Genomic DNA, 19,567 nt, shown 5'->3' with positions numbered 1-19,567 from the left:
ATGGCCCCTGGGGTCCTGAGAGGGAGAGAGAGAGAGAGAGAGAGAGAGAGAGAGAGAGAGAGAGGGATTTTAAACCATAGCTCTAGCACTCTTTCCCACTGGAAAAACAAAAATGTGTTCGATTATAGAGAAATGAACAGGGAGACAGAGCCCCCCACAGCACAATGGCTTTCTGCCGCTATAAATAACCGTCCCCCCCAAGAAAACACCTGTCAGGAAGCATTCAGCTCTGGAGAGAAGGCTCCTGCCCTCCACCCAGCTGGCACTTAAACTTGGGGGAGGGGGGTGGGTGGAGGAAGAGGCAGGCTCCACAGAGAACTCACCAGTGCACCAGGGGGAAACGCCCAATTGTCCCAGAATTCAGTCAGATGCACCAGGGAAGCTATAAATCCAGATGCTGATAATGCCCGTCCCCCTCAAACCAATGTGTTAATTTATCGTGTGTGCGGTCAACTGTCTCCCTGAGATTTACAGCCTGTGGCTTGTTGGCCGCAGCAGAAGCTGGGAGAAATGATCAGCTCTCTCCCCTCTCGGCCCACTTATCCCACCTGCAGCCTGGCCGCCTCAAACCACATTTCTGACAAAGACGGGATCACAGCCAGGGGGCTTCCGATCTCACCCTGAACCTTCAGGACCTGATTTTCCAAAAGGCACAGGTGGGGGTGGGAGGACAGATTCCGGGGTTGGGGAGAGCAAAGGCTCCCTCGCACCATTCACCCCGCCTCCCCCAGCTCAACGTTTCCCAGCTTCCCTGAGAACCTGCAATGCGTGAGGGACAAAGTAGCTGCTAAGTTAACACCACATAATTTTTTCAGTGAGTCAGGAATCTCACGTGCCCTGCAGGGACAGAAGGGGTCACCTGCCCAGGTGCTGGCCATCCAGAATTCACACATTTAGGTTATATTATTTATATTATCTGTATATATACATATACATATACATATACATATACATATACATATACATATACATATACATATACATATACATATACATATACATATACATATACATATACATATACATATATTTGGTTGTCACTGAAGCTTCACCACTCCAATCTGATGTGACTTTTTCAGAGAGAGAGAGAGAGGCTGGGCTGGGGATGACAACAGAATTTTTTAAAAAGGAAAAGATTAAGGGGGTTGCATGGTGACACACCCTGTTGAATGCACACAGTACTAAGCACAAGGACCCACACAAGGATCCAGGTTCGAGCCCCTGCTCCCCACCTGCAGGGAGGGTGCTTTACAAGAGGCAAAGCAGGTCAGCAGGTGTCTATCTTTCTCCTTCTCTATCTTGCCCTCCTCTCTCAATTTCTCTCTGTCTTATCCAATTAAGTGGGGGGGGGGGAGATGGCCACCAGGAGCAGTGGATTCATAGTGCCAGTGCCGAGCCTCAGTGATAACCCTGAAGGGGAAAAAAAAAGAGAGAGGACTTGAGGAAGACACTTCAGCACCAAAGCTTCCCCCCCCACCCCCCGCGTGGTGGAAGCGAGACTTGAACTCGGCTCACAGCAGGCAAACACCCTCCCAGCTGTGCTGTCTCACCAGCCCAATTTTTAGTTGTTTAAAAAAGGTGTTTCTTGCGAAGTGCAAGGACCCGTGTAAGGATCCCAGTTCGAACTCCCAGCTCCCCACCTGCAGGGGAGTCGCTTCACAGGTGGTGAAGCAGGTCTGCAGGTGTCTGTCTTTCTCTCCCCCTCTCTGTCTTGTCCTCCTCTCTCCATTTCTCTCTGTCCTATCCAACAACGACGACATCAATAACAACAACAATAATAACTACAACAATAAAACAACAAGGGCAACAAAAATGGGGGAAATGGCCTCCAGGAGCAGTGGATTCATAGTGCAGGCGCCGAGCCCCAGCAATAACCTTGGCAGAAAGAAAGAAAAAAAAAACTGAGACAAGCGTCTATATCAAGCCTGAGCCCCCAAGGGCTTTGATGACCACTGACCACAGCGCTGCTTCCTCTGCCCTGAGCTTAATGCTTTCCTTTTATGTCAGCACTACCGAACGATAGTTTGTATGTGAGACAACGTGCCCACTTCAGGGACAGGATTTGACAAGCTTCGGCACTCACACATGCAACCCTGTGCCAGTGACCACTGTGGTGCTATAGAGCACGCCCATCTCTCCGGCAAATCCTCTCGTACCCTTTGCAGCCCCTCCCTCTCCCCACCCCCATGGCCCCTGGCAGCCCCCAGTCTGTTTTCTGCCGCTGGAATTCTCCAGAACTTTATCTGCACGCAATCTTACGGTGAGCCTCCCAACCAACAGTGTGCTTCTGAGGCTGATCCTCAGGGCTACTCGTGTCAGTAGCTCATTCTTCTTTATTAAGTGGTGTTGGGGGCTGGGCGGTGGCACATCCGGTTAAGCGCACATAGTACTAAGCGCAAGGACCAGCGTAAGGATTCAGGTTCGAGCCCCCGGCTCCCCACCTACAGGCGATACGCTTCACAAGTGATGAAGCAGGTCTGCAGGTGTCTTTCTCTCCCTGTCTGTCCCTCCTGTCTCAATTTCTCTCTGTCCTATTTGATAAAATGAAAAAAAAGGCCACCCGGAGCAGTAGATTCGTAGTGCTGGCGCCAAGCCCCAGCAAAAAAAAAAAAAAAAATCAAGCAGTGTGGACTCACCACACACGGAACCCACTGCCCAGTGGAATCCTTGCCAGCTTGGGGTGACTCTCGAGAAAGCTGTAAACATTCACCCACAAGCCTCTGTGTGGATATGTGTTTTCATTCTCCTCAGAAAAGACCTCGAAGAGGAATTGCTGCCAGTGCAGGAGACAAATGCTAAGCCTCCCCAAACAGGCTGCCACCACCCCCTGCCCCCCAGCAGTGTCTGAGCTCAGCGGGTTGCCTGCCCACCAGCCTGCCCGCCAGCCCTAGTGTTGTCCTTTGACCCTTAGATGTTCGAATGGGTGTGAGAGGTATCGCCTGTGGGCTGAATTTGCATTTCTCTCATGATAGATGATGTTGAACATTTGTTTTCATATGTTTACTGTCTCTGTCTTTTCTCTGGTAAAGTATCCACTTCAATATTCAGCCTTTGTATTACTTAATTATAAGCAGCCTGTATGTAGACACAAGAACTTTATTTCAAGTCTTTTTTTTTTTCATTTCTATAACAGCATCTTTTCAAGAGCAAGAAGTAATCATTTGAACACAGTTCGATTTGTCCATCTCTTTCTATCTTACGTATGCTTCCTGTGCCTTACTTAGGGTCTCTCTTGAAATCCCATGTCCTCTTATGAAGCCAGCCATACAGAAGTCTCCTGATTCCTGGTGTTGTCTGCTCTCTCCCCTCCTCCCCCACCTCTCCTCTTTGGCCTAGCAAAATGCTTTATTTCTTTTGTTTGTTTTTACTTTATTCTTATTGGATAGAGACTGAGATAAGTTGGGGGGATAGAGAGGAAAAGAGACAGAGAGAAAAGCTCTGTCAGCAGCCCTGCCTTCATGAAGCTTTTCCCCTGCAGATAGGAACCAGGGGCTTGAACCCAGGTCCTTGTGCACTGTAGTGTGTGCACTTAACCAGGTGTGCCACCACCTGACCCTGCCCCCTGCTTTACATCTGTCTGTCTGTTTCTCTGTCTCTCTGCTCTACTTCATTCCTGCCATCAAATGCATCTGCCCTCTGGCTTACGCCTGCTTCCAGATGGTGGGCAGTTGGGTAATATGCTGTTAGACGTGTAACTAGTCTTGTGTTTCTACTCGTGGTAGCTTAGCTGCCTTCGTGAAGAAATCTGCAGACCCTAAGTCCTCACACCATGGGACAGTGCACATGGGAGGCTGGCAGGGCCCAGTGGGGCAGTTCCCTGGCGCTAGATGACACTAGACATCGCAACAGCAGTCTGTGACATCTCCCTCGGGCAGAGCCCAACCCTGCACTAGGAAGTCAGTAGCAGATCAGCAGAAGTCGCGGTGCCGACAAACAGATTAAAGCTGACAGCATGTGGATTTCATGGCTGCCATCCCCTTGGGACGTGCTTCTATCTTCAGACTGGATTCCACAGTCTACGTGGTCTTTTTAGCACACTAGATGTGCTACAGTTTCTGACCACAGAGCTCTTACTGTTGGCCGTTGACCAGCCTATAGTTTGGGGGTCACCGTCTTCTTTTGATGATTCCAGACATGCCCAGAAGAGGACCAGTGGGCTCGGTAACTTCTCCAGGGGCCGATCGCAGCAATACCCCCCCCCACTCGTCTTCCCCTCACCTCCTGCTGGTGATAAGCACTCGCACTGTGCAGTCACTGTTCTAGATATTACCTGCCTTGCGTGTTGGCATTGGCGACAGTTGCCCCAACAATAGTGCCCTGTAAGCAATCCCTGTAAGTGACAAGTGCCATCACTTGCCCTCATGAACGTAGGTACAGACTGTGGTGTGTAAGGGCTGGGCTGTCACCAAGCTCTAGGATCTGGGTGAAAGGTTGACTTCAGACTGGTTCCATGTGCATGTGCGTGTGTTGGAGCCCAGGCATCGAGGACCTGGGGGAAGGTCTGACTGCGGGGAAGACAGCAAGACAAGAGAGCTCTCCCAAGCACAGGTGTGGCTGGTGTATGTGACTCCTGCTAATGTCTCATGACCCAGCCCTACAGAGAGGGATGGGACATCCTGTAGAATTGAGTGCCAGGCTGCTAGGCACAGAAACAAGTCAGGATGAAGACTCCTGGCCAAGGGGGGGGGGGGAAGTGACACACCTGGTTATGTGCACACAAAACTAACTGTAAGGACCCACTCAAGGATCTGGGTTCAAGCCCCCGGTCTCCATTTGCAGTGAGGGAAGCTTCACAAGCAGTGAAGTAGGTTTGCAGTTATATCTATCTATCTATCTATCTATCTATCTCCTCTCCCCTCTCAATTTCTCTTTATCCAATAAAATTGGAAAAAGTGGCCAGCAAGTGCAATACATTCACAGTGCCGGCACTGAACCCAGCAATAGCCCTTGAGGGGAAAAATAAATCCTGGCCATTAACTCAACCCACACCATCCAGTCCTGACAACTCTAGGAGTTAAGCACAATCGTGAGTTTTGTCACATTGAAGAGAAACAGGCTAAATCTAGCAACTAGTACCGGAAGACAGGACAGAATTATTCACAGATGAACCCCAGCTCCAGTTTCTTAACCATCTCTTGATAAACCAGTGCCCTACACAGAAAGCTAAGCAAGGGCTTTGTTCTCCGGATAGGTCAGGAGCCCATGGGACAGGGCTCTATCCAAGGTGCTGACACACCCTCCCTGTGTCTCTTGAAACTGACTTCAGCCCAAGGCTCCTGGGAACTCTAATGCAGGCTGAAAGAAGAAAAGAGAAAGAGAAACAAGAAGAAGACTAAGACATGCTACACGCATAAAGGCTGGTGGTCTCCTTGAAGACTGAAGTTTGTTCGGATGAAAAGCTCCTGAGAGGTAGCAGCAGCTCTGAGCAAAGAAGCCAAATGTGAGCACGACCAGAACAGCAAGTAGCCGGAGGAGAGTGAGAACATGTGTACAGAGGCTTATGGGCGGGCGCAGAAAGAAGCAAGCTGTGTGTGTCAGGGGCAGGAGGGGCAGAAGAGGAAGCCAGGCATCCCCCAGACACAAGGGCATCACCGGTGTGACCACCTTGGGTACCTGTGCATGAGTGCTACACGCTGCCCTCTTCCACCTCATGAAAGACGTGCTCACAGAAGACTGGGACTGTGGCCCAAGTTCTGCTGTTTTTGTGGCTGATCTCACGGGTGTCAAACACCCATTTATTTATTTGTTTGTTTGTTTGTTTTTGGATAGAGACGGGGAGAAATTGAGATGGGACGGCGAGATAGAGAGGGAGAAAGACAGAGACACTTGCAGCCCTGCTTCACCACTGAAGCTTTCCCCCCTGCTGGTGGGGACCAGGGGCTTGGACCTGGGTCCTTGTGCACAGTAATGTGAGTGCTTAACCAGGTGCATCACCACCTGGCATCCCCCTCTCTGCTTTTCTGTCATGTTCTGTTTGAAAAAGTCAGCCCAGAGCGGTGGCGGTGAAGTTCAGAAAATGACTATACACACACACAGTTTCCATAGCTATAGTGTTTATATAGTGATATGTTTACACATGTTTTTATGCGTGTGTATGTAGACAGATAGACTTTTTTTTCCCTTTTTGCACTGGGCTCTAGTCAAGACCCATTCATCCTTCCTGTCCCCGTTCTCTGGAGAGCTCTGCAGCGCCCCCCCACACACACTGGGCTGAGGATCCCCTAAGTATCCCAGCTACCGGCAGCAGCTGGCTCTTTCTATGGCGGCCTCCCCCCAGGACGGCAGCCCTCACAAAGCAGGATGTTTAGCCCTCACCTGCCCCAGCCTGGCTTTTGTTCCAAGGGGCTGTCACTTTAGTTAGGTGACATGTTGGCAACTTACCAGCACATGACCCCACAGTGCCTCCCACCTTCTAAACTGCTGAAGCTGATGTGTGGGGGGTAGGGGACTGAGTAAACTGCTGGGGGAGGGGGACGCCCGGAGAGGCAGAGTGGGACTTGAACCTGGGTTGGTCTGAGCTACTTGTGATTATGCAGGGTGGGAGGTGGGAAAGAAAGAGAGAGAAAGAACACAAGAAGGAACCCCTATGCAGTGCATCCCCAAGACTCAAAGCATCAGAAAATCCGAGGTCCTGGGGGCCCAATTCCTCTGGCTCCTCAGTGTTGCTCCCTCCCTAAGCCAAGCCTCCCCTTAATCCAATTAAAAGAGACTTGTTTATGCTTCACTCTTTATTTGGTTAGAAACATGCACATTACCCAGAGGCATCTCTGTCCCTGAACCAAAAGGCATTGATAAAACTATTAAGTCAAATCCAATTAAATGTGGTTTCAGGAACTTGCGTGGGGCAGAACCTGGTAGAGTCTGGGAGGGTGGGCAGGCTGGGGGGGGGCAAGAGAGGGGGCAGGAGGGATCCCCAGCTCAGCACACACTCCCAGGGAGGGCAGGGGAAGGCAAAACCAGGCTGCCCTCGCTCTGTCCCTCTGCATCACAGGCTGTGCCCCTAAAGCCTCAGATGAGACTGGCCCCCATTTCTGGAGGCTGGAAGTCCATGGCCAAGGTGTTGGCGACTCATGCCCTGAGGGTTTGCTCCTGTCCTCTGGGCTGGGTGTGCAGAGGCTGTTTCCTCCCTGTGTCTCTTCATGTCCCCTCCCCAATGTGCCCATCTAGATGAAATGTCCCCTCTGTGGAGCTGGGGAAACAGCTCAGCAAATAGAGCGCCAGACGTGTGTGTCTGAGGCTCTCGGTTTGGTCCCAGGGGCGGCATGTATCAGAGTGGGGGTTCTGGCTTATCTCCTCTCAACTTTGTGTGAGACTCAATTTCTCATGCTCAATAAATAAAAACCCTCCTTAGGTCCCTTTCCCCTTTGTGACTTTCTAAAATTTCTTAAATTTTCTTTATTTGTTGGATAAAGACAGCCAGAAATCGAGAAGGAAGGGGGAGATAAAGAGGGAGAGAGAAAGACACCTGCAGCCCTGCTTCACCACTTGCAAAGCTTTCCCCCTGTAGGTGGGGACTGGGGGCTCGAACCCCTTGCAATTTGTACTATGTGCACTTAACCCGGTGTGCCACCACCAGCCCCCCTTGAATTTTCTATTTTGATTTATCTTCTGCTGGTGCAGGGAGTTGGGGTGGGGGGTCTGGGAGGAGTGGGAGGGAGCACATTAAGCCAACTAGCATCAGACAGAGAAAAGGCCCTTCCTCCTCACCTCCAAACTGCAGCAAACACTGCATAGGCAACCCCAGTCCGTGACTGACGCAGATTCCTGCAGCTCCCAGAATCAATAGCCTGGGTTAGGTGGGGTCCCCAAAGAGAGACAGGTGACATTAAAAAGAAAGAAAGAAAGAAAGAAAGAGAGAAAGAAAAGAAAGAAAAGAAAGAAAGAAAGAAAGAAAGGAAAGAAAGAAAGAAAGAAAGAAAGAAAGAAAGAAAGAAAGAAAGAAAGAAAGAATGAAGAAAGAAAATGTGACAACAGAGAGTGCTGGTCACTTTGAAACGCAGGAGACCCCAAGCTGCTACAGTAAGCCCTTCCCACAGCTCACAGGTCCCACACAACCCTCCCAGGTGTTTCCATTGCTCTCCCAATGTGCCCATGGGGAAACTGAGGCTGAGAGAGGAAAAGTTCTTTGCCCAACCAGGTCGGTTTGATGCCAGAGCCCGTGATGGGGTCACACCGACTACCCCACCAGTCCCTCCTTCTAAAACTCTCTGACCTCTTCCTAAAACACCCAAGGAGTTTTCAGTTTTCCCCTCCCCGCCCCCTGCTCTAAGAGGCTTAGGGGGAGGTGGGCGGGGGCCGCAGATCTTCAGTCTGAAGCTACATCTGTCTGGGTCAGCTGGAGCTGGGGGTGTGAGTCTAAGTCCACAGATGGTCAGCTCCAAGAATTCTGAGGGAACTACAACAGCAGCAACAACAACCCTTCTCAAAAGGAAGCAGCCCAGGGCTAGGCAGTAGCACCCTTTAAGTGCACAGACTTCAAAGCTCAAGGACTGGCATAAGGATCTCGGTTTGATCCCCTGCCTCCCCACTTGCGTGGGGGGGGGGGGGGAGGTCACTTCACAAGTGGTGAAGCAGGTCTGCAGGTGTCTGTCCTTCTCTCCCCCTCTCTGTCTTCCCCTCCTCTCTCCATTTCTCTCTGTCCTATCCCACAATGACGACATCAATAACAACAACAATAATAACTACAACAACAAAACAACAAGGGCAGCAAAAGGGAATAAATAAATATTAAAAAATAGAAAAGAAAAGAAAGTAGGGAATGGAACAGAGTCATTTCCGACAGACACACACTTAAAAAACTTCTGACACATCCACAACCCCTGATGGTTTTGTGCAAGTCCCCTGTAAACTTGTCAGGCTGACAGCCACATGCTAATTACATCCCAAAGTCCATTGTCCACACTGTGAGCTGTGTGAGCTGTGTTCCCAACACCCATTAAAAGTGGATGAAAGGGCCCAGGTGGTGGTACACCTGGCTGAGCGCACATGTTACAATGTGCAAGGACCTGGGTTCAAGCCCCTGACAACCACCTACAGGGGAAAGCTTTATAAAGCAGAAGCAGAGCTGCAGGTGTCTATCTGACTCTCTGACTCTCTCCCTCTCTATCTCCCCCTTCTTCTCAATTTCTGGCTGTTTCTACCCAATAAATAAATAAAGATCATTTAAAAAGTGGATTAAATTCCACTGGGGATGAGGTTCAGTGGTGGAAGGACAAGGTCCCCCATTTATTCCGTCTCCACATATGTCAAAGGGATTTGCTGATATCTCTCCCTTTCCCTCTTCTTATCCGCCCCGCTAAATACATTAAAAATATATCTTTATCTGTTTATTAGTAGTTAGAGACAGAGGTAAATTGAGAGGGAAAGGGGAGCTAGAGAGACAGAGAGACACCTGCAGACCTGTTTCACCACTCAGGAAGCTTCCCCCTTGCAGGTGGGGACTGGGGGCTTGAACCTGGGTCCTTGGGCACACTGTAATGTGAGCACTTAACCAAGTGCCTCACTGCCCGGCCCTCCTAAATTGACACTCTTTAACAACACTGCAGTGTAAGGATCCCAGTTCGAGCCCCCAGCTCCCCCTCTGCAAGGAAGTTACTTCACAAGCCTCTCTTGTGTTGTCTTCCCCTCCTCTCTCCATTTCTCTCTGTCCTATCCAACAACAACAATAATAATTGCAACAACAAAGATGAACAACAAGGGCAACAAAAGGGAATAAATAAATAAATATTAAAAATTTAAAAAAAGAGCATTGCAAAGCAAGACGTTGACCTACGTGGACATACAGACTAGGCAGTGCTGGTGGCTGGGGCATCAGGCACTGTGGGCAGGAGAGAAGCCACACGGGAAACAGCTGGAGCAGAGAGAAGGACGCACGTGGCTGTCTGTTCCCAACCGGTCCGCCTCTGGAGCTGAGGTCTCTGCCACTCACAGCTCACAGCATCCTAACTGCTCGGGCCTGACTCCTACCCATCTGGGCTTCATTTCCGTCAAACGGCGAGTCCAGAGACATGGTTTGACTTGCATGAATTACCAGGAATTCTATTCTAGAACAGAATTTGGAGCGCTAGTCTTTGTAGATAGTGGTCTGTTGCTCTGTTTCTCCAATTAACATGGACGGAGGCGTCTCAGCCAACATGGGACAGAAGAGAAAAGACTGAAAGGAGGGGTGTCGGCACCACAGAGCAGAGTGGCGTTGCTGGGCTTGGGGACATCTGGGCTCTTGCCCTGGACTCAGCCCCTAGTGGGTTTGGGGACTCATTTCCTGAATGGGGGGGGGGGGGTGCCAGCTGTGAAATGTCCAGACTGAGTGATTGTCTCTGTAGACTTGGCTGCTTCCTTAAAGCCACTGAGATGCAGGAATGAGGGTGCCGGGCCTGCGAGCCCAGGAGCCAGAAAGGGGCAAAGTCTCATCAGCTGAAATGCCATCATTCTTAAGGCAGCTCTGATAGGGAACCCTGGGGACCCTCCTCCTCGCCCTTCAGTCTGGGTTGAACTTGCCATCTGTCTGGGCTGAGCCTCTTAGCCTGCCATTTTCCTGCTGCTCCTCCCAGGGAGACAAAGAACCGTTGGTTGAATCGGATCATCCTCCCAGAAGAGTTGGGGGAGGCCTCCATTCCTGCTCTAAGAGTCAATTTCCATTCAGTAACTCCCGGGCCAAGATGTAAATTTTCTCTACTTCTTGAGGCCTTTTAGAATGGCAAGCCTGGCTCTGGTTTCTACTAATTCCTCTAAACCTCATTTCTTAACTCAAGAAGCTGCAAATCTAGAGAGACAGCACATGCCACAAAGCTGGGTGGATGTGGACTCTGCTGTCACCTCTTCTGTGTGCTGGGGACCAGGTGGTGGAGGGAAATCATTAAAGGAAAGATGGTGGGGTCCAGGCAGTGGCACACTGAGTTAAGTGCACACAGTACAAAGCACAAGGATCCATGTGAGGATCCAGGATCGAGCACCCGGCTCCCCACCTGCAGGGGGTTGCTTTACAAGCAGTGAAGCAGGTCTGCAGGTGTCTATCTTTCTCTCTCCCACTCTGTCTTCCCCTTCTCTCTCAATTTCTCTCTGTCCTATCCAGTAAAATGGAAAAAGAAAAATGGCCTCAGCAATAACCCTAGAGGGGGAGAGAGAGAGAGAGAGAGAGAGAGAGAGAGAGGGAAACAGAGAGGGGAAGGGAGGGAGGAAACGGGCCTGGGAAGATTGGTTGTGAAGTGTAGAGGCTCTGCAGAAAGGCCTTCATCTCTGAGACAGCAGAAGTTCAGGTTCAAACCCCAGTCCCACCAGAAGCCAGAGGTACGTCCCTCTGGTGTGGAAAAAAACACAAACAAACAAAAAGCCCAATGAGTGGATTCTGGGGAACTCCTGTGATGCCTTTGGGTCTTGTCCTTCAGGTTTCTGAGTGGATGAAGGATGTGAAATTGCCTCCAGCTGTCTGTCACTGCCTGCAACCCCACGGCTCTGAAGTCACTCCATTCCTAGAAAATGGAAAGTCAGGAATGGTCCTGGGCTCCGCCACTCCCCTGGCTGGACATCTGGGCTCCAGGGCTGCTGGTCACCAGCGGCCCTGCCGTGCTTTCTGCCGGGACATCACCCTGTGCCCAGTTGATTGCTCCATCTGTGGCTTCCAAGTGGAAGGATAAACACAGGAAATCGGTGATGGTCATGGCCCCATCAGCCAAGCCCTTCACAGCCCTGGTCCAGAAAAACAGCACAACACAATAGCAGGAGGGGGCGGCAAGGGGGGGGGGGGGGGGCTCTGGCTCCTGGTTCTGCAGGCTGCAACCAATTAGGCCGAGGAGGCAGAGAGCTTAATGGAAACCTCCTGTGTATGGCTCTTCCCTGTAGGGCCAGGGAGATAGAGTCTGGCTCCCCGCCACCCCTCCACCCTGCAGCCTCAGCTTCCATATCTGCAGACTGGCCATCAGTCCCACCTGAGATTCACAGAGGTAGAAAAGCTGTGAGAGGCCAGGGAGGCGGCTGAGGGCCAGAGCAGAGGCCTGGCATACGTGAGGTCCTAAGTTTGATCCCAGGCACCGAGTATGCCCAAGGAAGCTTCTGCTTCTTTCTCTCATGTTAATCAATCAATGAGTCTTTTATTTGAATTTATAATTTTTTTCTTTTATTGGAAAGAGAGAGACAGAACTCGAGAGGGAAGGGGGAGATAGAGAGGGAGAAAGACATCTCCAGCCCTGCTTCACCAGTTGTAACGCTTCCCCCTTGCAGATGGGAACCGGGGGCTTAAACCTGGGTCCTCACGCTTTGCGACGTGTGTGCTCAGCCAGGTGTGTCACCTCCTGGGCCCCTCAACAAATCTTTTAGTGACTGAATGTTGTGGTGACTGATGATGGTGAAATTTGTTCATGATAGTAAAAAATCCTGCTGACGACCATGACCCTCTGGCAAAGCGCGGGAGCGTGTTCTCAGCAGTAAGCACCCCTGGGTGCTGGGGACACAGGGCCGAGCGAGACAGGCCAGTCCCCACCCACCCCAAGGGAATGCACTGCACAGGGGGGACATAGCACCAGCAGCCAAACAAGTAACACACCCACCCCAGATGGCGGGAAGCAGGGCGGTGTGGTGATAGCAGGGGCCTGGCGGACGGTAGGGTGAGGGGCAGCTTTCCCTGAGGGCCAGGCTCATGCCCACCAGGCAGGCACACTGTCTCCCCAGCCTGCCCTCCCCTTGCACTTTATTTATTTTGGTTTTGCTGCACCACATCACAGAGACCACCCTGGCCCGTCTTTTTTTCCCCTCGTCTGGATCCTTAGAGAAGAAAACAAATGCACCAAAATAAGAGAGACCCAGAGAGACAGAAGAGACGCCACAGCACTGTTCTGCCATCCATGGCACTCCCACGAAGTGTGGGGGCTCAAACCCGGGGCCTCACGCAGTGTGAGACATGGTCACTACCTGCAAAGCCACCTCCTGACCCCCACTGGGGTTTTTAAGAGTCAGAGAGGAGGAACAGCCCAAGCTGAGGATGCAGGAGGCCGGGCTGACCCCACGGGGCTGTGTGCAAGTGGGGTCGCCTCCCACCCTGAGCCGAGGTTCCTGCTCTGCTCCCGGGGGGTGCAGGATGGGGGCTGAGGCCAAGAGACGGAAGGTTCTGGGAGGTGGTGACCGCAGGGGGCATAGCATTACTAATACTGCTTTTGTGTAGAGATTGTTCCTACTGTTGCCGCTATAGGGACTGATTAGTACTACCACTATGCTATCGTGATACTGTGAGCACTCCGGGTGCCGTGGTTATTATTAGTTACTGCTGCGGCTAGGATTATTATTACTGTTACACTGATTATTGTTACTATTGTGGGTATAGTGATACACACTGTGATCATTTTGGGTGTCGTGATTATTATTACTGTTGGGGTAGAGGGAGTATTAGTACTGTTATAGTAACTTACTATTTCTGGGTTAGTGATACTGTGACTATTTTGGGTGTAGTGGTTTTTATTACTGTAGCGGGTAGAGGGATTATCTCAGTTGTTTTTTTCTTTTTTTTTTGCCTCCAGGGTTATCATTGGGGCTTGGTGCTGGCACCACAAATCCACTGCTCCTGGCGGCCATTTTCCATTTTACTGAATAGGACACAGAGAAATTGAGAGGAGAGGGGGAGAGGAAGCTAGATACCTGCAGACCTGCTTCACCAACTGAGAAATGACCCCCTTGTAGGTGGTGAGTCGGAGGCTCAGACCCAGATCCTTGTGCGGGTCCTTGCACTTAGGACTATGTGCGCTTAACCAGGTGCATCACCACCCGACCCCCTACTTCACTCTTTTTTTAAAAAAAATATTTATTTATTTCCTTTTGTTGCCCTTGTTGTTTTATTATAGTTATTCTTGTTGTCATCGTTGTTGGATAGGACAGAGAGAAATGGAGAGAGGAGGGGAAGACAGGGGGAGAGAAAGACAGACACCTGCAGACCTGCTTCACCGCCTGTGAAGTGGCTCCCCACGTGGGGAGCCGGGGACTCAAACTGGGATCCTTATGCCTATCCTTGCGCTTTACGCCATGTGTGTTTTAACCCGCTGCGCTACTGCCCGACTCCTTTCCCTCTCTCACTCTTTTAGTGACTGTGGGCTCAGGGATCATCCTGGCGTTGGAGCCCAGCGTCCCTGCGACCTCTCTCCTCCTCAAGTCTCCACTCACCTCACCTGCCCAGGAAAAGCTTCAGCAGCAGAGTGCTCACAGGCCTGAGGGCATCTCCATCTCCTGGGGGGGGGGGGGAGACAGCTGGAAGAATCCCCACGACAGCCAAGACCCTGATCCTGCCGGGCTGCAGACTCCCTACCCTCCGAGTTCTCTGCAGGCTACCTGCAGCTGCTCTTAGGTTCAGCTCTGCATTACTTATAGGGCTCTGTTATGTGCTCTGAGGGCTCCCAGGAGAGGCATAGCTGTGCCCTGGGAGGCAGATTTGAATAATATTTACAATTAATTTCCATCAATAGAGCCGCAAGCAGAAACCTCAGCAAGGTTGTGTTGGGCCAGGCTTGGCTTCCCGCTAACCACTCCCCTGAGGAGACCCTCAGGAGCTCCTGAGCCCCTCCTCTACCTCTACCCAGCCCAGCCTCCTGTGTCCCCCCTCAGGAACCACTGCACTGGGCTGGGGGCTATAGCAGCCTCCTCCAGGCAGCCCTTCCTGCCTGCCCAAGAGCTAAAGAAGCTCAGATAGTAAGTGGATCACAGCCCAGCTGGGTCCTTCATGATCCAGGAGGCCCTGAACAAGTGGGGGGCCCTCTGAGCCTCTTTCTTCCTGCAGGGACCCTCTGGGACCCCCTCGAGACTGCTTGGCACTGTGTGGATAGTAAATGTCACACCCCTTTCCTCCCTTGCAGTCTCCAATTCCTTGAAACTTCCTCTCTCCTTCTGGCCCTGTCATCCATCTGCTTCTCCGGTCCCTTTGTCCAATCTGCCCAGTAAGCACAGAACAGGAAGCTCGGTGGGCAGCCAGGAGGAGAAGGCCATGTGGCATGAAGCAAGCTCGCCTGCTTTCCCCCAATCATCAGCTTTTCTTTCCTTCCTTTTTCTATTGCCACCAGGGCTAACTGGGGCTCAGTGCCAGCATAATGAACACACTACTGCCAGCAGCCATTTTCCCCTCTCCTTTCTATTATACTTGATAGAACAGAGAGAAATTGAGAGGCGAGGGGGAGATTGAGAAGGAGAGAGAAAAAGAGACACCTGCAGACCTGCTTCACCGCTCATGAAGTGTCTCACCTGCAGATGGGGAGCCGGGGCTTGAATCTGGGTTTGTGTGGTTCGTGTGCATGGTAGCATGTGCCCCCATCACCAGCTTTTCCAAGATGAATCCCCAGCTTGCCCCACCTGGCCCAGCCATGCACACAGCTTGGGGGAGCAAGGAACGAAGCCCAAGGAAGTAGTGGCGGGGGGCGGGGGCTGTCTCTGTGACCTTGACTGTGACACAGAACAGGGGCCTGGGCAGTGTCCCAGCTGCCCTTAAGTTCTCACACTGTCCCCCAAGCAGGACACTCTGGTCCCTGATAGTGGCTGCCCAAAGCTACCTTGTCATCAGCAAGGAAGGCAGAAGGGAATGGAGTGGGACTCCAAGCAGGCTGAGGCCTGAGGTGGCATGTGGACGTCATAACTGTCCCCCTGTCCTGCAGGAGGGTGGCCACACGGGAGATGCAGACAAGAGGACAGTGTGGACACTCACCAGGCCCTCTCCCCACTGCATTCCCGGGCCCTTTGGGGGTCTGGATGAGGGAGCTGTGGAGTTTTGGGCACATGCTGGTAGGTGCTGGAAGCCAGGTACATTCTTTGCCATGCTGAGTCGGGTATGCTGTGGCATAAAATCATAAATAAGGCTTTGCCAGGCTGGCAGAAGAGCAACAGTTCAGAGCCAGGCCTGCTGAAAAACCCCAGGCTTGAGCCATCTGAAGTGTGACAACTAGCATCAGCTTCAAGTCATTCTGAATAAGAAAAGATAAGGTCCTGGGGGCCGGGTGGTGGTGCACCCCATTAAACACACATTTCACCCTGCACAAGGACCCAGGTTTGAGCCTCTGCTCCCCACCTACAGGGGGAATGCTTTTCATGAGTGATGAAGCAGGTCTGCAGGTGTCTCTTCCTCTCTCCCTCTCTATCTCCCCTTCCTCTCTCAATTTCTCTCTGTTCTATCAAGTAAAAACAGAAAGAAAAAAAGTCTCCAGGAGCAGTGGATTCATGCAGGCACCAAGCTCCAGCGATAAGCCTGGAGGCAAAAAATAAAAAAGACTCAGCATCAGCATCCAAACCTGGCAACGGAGGAGAGAAATCTGCCCCTGACTCCAGGGTGGCCGGGACACTCCTTCCTCTGTCCCCATGAAATCCAGTTTGAAAACTAGCTAAATGGCCAGGAGGTGGCACACCCAGTTAAGTGCAAGGATCTGGGTCGGAGCCCCTGGCTCCCCACCTACAGAGGTTCACTTCAGAAGTGGTGAAGCAGGTCTGCAGGTATCTTTCTCTCCCCCTCTCTGTCTCCATCTCCTCTCTCAATTTCTCTCTGTCCTATGCAATACAATGGGAAAAGACGGCTGCCAGGAGCAGTGGATTCATAATGCCGGCACCAAGCCCCAGAAATAACTCTGGAGGCAAAAAAATATATATATATATATATATATATATTTTTTTGGATATATATATATCCAAGGCCCTCCTGCCCAGCAGGCAGTGGTTTCTCTCCTTGCCAGTGGGCCTCCCTCCATCTTACCTGTGAGGCCGGCCGGCTCCTCTAAATTGTTCCCCTGCCTCTCTCTCTCGGGGACTGTTTCTTAACTTGTTTATTCCAATAAGCTCCCTATAACCTTTGCTGCCTGCTGCCTTATTCTTTCCACCGGGTCCCCAGTGCATCAGGGGCCAGAAGGCAGCCAAATGTGTCCTCGAATCATGAGTTGCTCTTCTTTTAAAGGCTTTATTTATTTCATGAGAGACAGGGAACGAGCGTTTCACAGGAGAGAGAACAAAGCAGCACTCTGGTATGTGCAGCCCCTGGGGTTCAATGTGTGGCAGGGGATAGGAAGGGGGGGGGCTCAGGCATGCAAGTCCTGCGCTCCTCCAGCTGAGCTGTTTCCCTGGCCGCTGGGGAGGTTTTGGGAAACCCCGTGCACAGCTGGCTCAGCGGCCACACAGCTGTTGATGTTCGCCTGCTGGGGAGTTGGCGAATGTGGTCAGAGCTCAGGGCACCGCAGCCTGGTTCCAGCCAGGTAGAGGTAGGTTCGAATCCAGGCTCTGGCCTGGCCAACTGGGCCCCTGGGCCAAGCGCCTGAGTCTCTCTGAGCCTCTGAGGCCACATGCAGGAGAAAGACGTGATGATGTCCCTGACTGGGGCTGAGCTGGGGGTGGGGGGGCAGTGCCTCACATGGAAAGCAGAGTAAAGGGGGGGGAGTGTCACAGTTGGGGTCTCCCAAGGGGGAATGCGTCTGGGCTGAGAACAGAACTGGGCTCCAGTCTTCACCTGCTACTGGCTCTCTGCATGACAATGGCCAGTCACCTCCCTCCTCTGAGCCCCCTTGTTGCTCTCTGTGGGTCAGATAGTGACCCAGAACAGGAACAGTGTCCTCGGGGCAAGGGCAAAAGGGCAGTGGGTGAGGGGGGAGACTGGGGGCCGTGCAGAGGCAGGCTCCTCCGAACTCAGCCTCGGCTGAAGTGACCATGCCCCCTGCACCCCCCTCTCCTCCTTTGGGGGTACACTCAGGGTCCTGACCAAGAAGACAGCAGCCTGCCGGGCTCTGAAGAAGCAGAGAGGGAGGAGACGCCACCTCCCCCAGCCCAACCCCTCGGCCTCTCAGAACGAGGGCAGAGTGAGAACAGGGCCTGAGGGCAGGGGCCACCGCTGCCCTTACCCCTACATTGACTGGAAGCACCATCACCCCTGAGCCCTAGTGTCAGGGCTTCGTAAGGCCTTAGTCCAGGCCCTGCACTGGGCCCCAAGTCTTCTGTGACCTCCCATTTCCTCTTTGAGAGTCCACCGGCCCCCAACACCTGGCCTCAGTCTTTCCAGCCGATCTGCAAGTCAAGTGCACGGTGTGGGGGTTCAGGGTCCCGAGGTCCCCTTCCCCGGCAATCTGTGCACCGACACTTGCCCCCATCACAAAGGGCTGGAGTGCAGGGGAGTCTGGGCGTCAACGGAGGAGGGACCGGCGAGGGTGCCTGTGTCTTGCTGGCCCAGCCCGGCCTCCAGGGCGGGGTGGGGGCTCCCCGGCGGGGCTCAGAGCATGGCGGTCTCCTTCTCGGACACGGGGGACTTGTCATTCACGGAGGACACCTTGGTGAAGCTGCGGTTGCTGGGGAAGGACCCGTGGCCGGTGTCCTCGCTCAGCGCGCTGGCCAGGCGGGAGAAGAGGGTGACCTTGAACTTCTTGAAGTCCTGACCCATGAAGACGTAGAGGATGGGGTTCAGGCAGCTGTTGGTGATGGCCAGCGCCGTGGCCAGGGGCAGCCCCAGTCTGAAGACGGCGGGGGGCCAGGTGTGGGGGCGCAGCTCCAGCAGGAAGAGAATGTGGTAGGGGCACCAGCAGAGGAAGAAGGCCACCACCAGGGCGGCCATGATCCGGAAGGGCTTCCTGTTCCTGCTCAGCCGGTGGCGCTGTAGCCTGCAGATGATGATGAAGTAGCAGCCGGCGATCACCAGCCCCGGCACCAGGAAGCCGCAGAGGAAGCGGGTGACGGTCACCCCCACGTGCCAGCCGGAGCTGGCGGCGGCCACGGCGGGTCCGGGGGACAGCAGGCTGAAGTTGTTGAAGCAGGCGACCTGGCCCCCGGATAACTGCCTGGTGTCGCGGAAGACCAGCGAGGGGACGCTGAGCAGGGCGGCCAGGGCCCAGATGGCAGTGCAGGCGGCGTGGGTGCGACGGGGGCTGCGGTGGTTCTGCACCCACACGGGCAGCAGCACAGACACGCAGCGGTCGCCGCTGATGGCGGAGAGCAGCAGCACGCTGGTGTACATGTTGCAGGTGAGCAGGAAGCTGCTGAGCTTGCACAGGGCCGTGCCGAAGGGCCAGTGGAAGCCCAGCGCCGCGTAGGCCGCGTAGAGCGGCAGGAAGGCGTTGAGCAGCAGGTCGGCGGCCGCCAGGTGCAGGAACCACACGGTGCTCACCGTGCGCTTCAGCCGGCAGCCCGCCAGCACCACCACCAGCCCGTTGCCCAGCAGGCCCAGCACACACACCAGGCTGTACAGGGCCACCAGCAGCCGCCGGACTGCCTCCGAGTCCAGCGCTGAGGGCTCGTCTTCCACCAGCACTGAGTAGTCTTCCCCGGGCAGGTCGTAGTAAGTGTCCGAGCTGTTATAGTAGTCATCCTCCTCCCCCATGCTCTGCTGGGAAGACGGGGATCAAGGAGGGGCCCAGGCGGGGAGGGGCACACCAGTCCTGGTGGTGTGTACATTACGTGTGTGCGGCTGGAACCCTGGCACCAAATGGGAGCACCACAGCACAGGGGGCGGCGGGGGAGGCTCCAGGGATGGTGGAGCAGTGCTGTGATTCCTTTTCTCTCTCTCTCTCTCTCTCTCTCTTTGCCTCCATGGCTATCACTGGGGCTCAGTGCCAGTACTATGAATCCACTGTTCCTGAGATGGCTT

At 53.1% G+C, this 19,567-nt stretch overlaps 2 protein-coding genes across 3 annotated transcripts in view; one reads left to right on the top strand and one right to left on the bottom strand.

Annotated features, from left to right (window-relative positions):
• The window catches only part of ACADS (acyl-CoA dehydrogenase short chain), a 379,518-nt gene that overhangs the window by 326,511 nt on the left and 33,440 nt on the right, over positions 1-19,567 (top strand). The window lies entirely within an intron of this gene.
• Positions 16,890-19,567, bottom strand: part of CMKLR1 (chemerin chemokine-like receptor 1) — a 35,833-nt gene continuing 33,155 nt past the window's right edge. For both annotated transcript variants that reach the window (XM_007525260.3, XM_060192978.1), the window contains one exon: positions 16,890-19,303. In XM_007525260.3, coding sequence (XP_007525322.3) covers positions 18,200-19,303 — 1,104 coding nt within the window. In that variant the 3' untranslated portion in view covers positions 16,890-18,199. The remainder of the gene's footprint in view (positions 19,304-19,567) is intronic.

The sequence above is a fragment of the Erinaceus europaeus genome, chromosome 6, assembly GCF_950295315.1.
Source record: "Erinaceus europaeus chromosome 6, mEriEur2.1, whole genome shotgun sequence".
In the NCBI taxonomy this organism is placed as follows: domain Eukaryota; kingdom Metazoa; phylum Chordata; class Mammalia; order Eulipotyphla; family Erinaceidae; genus Erinaceus; species Erinaceus europaeus.
Note: the sequence above shows the minus strand (reverse complement) of the source record. Positions and strands in the feature narration are given on the sequence as shown.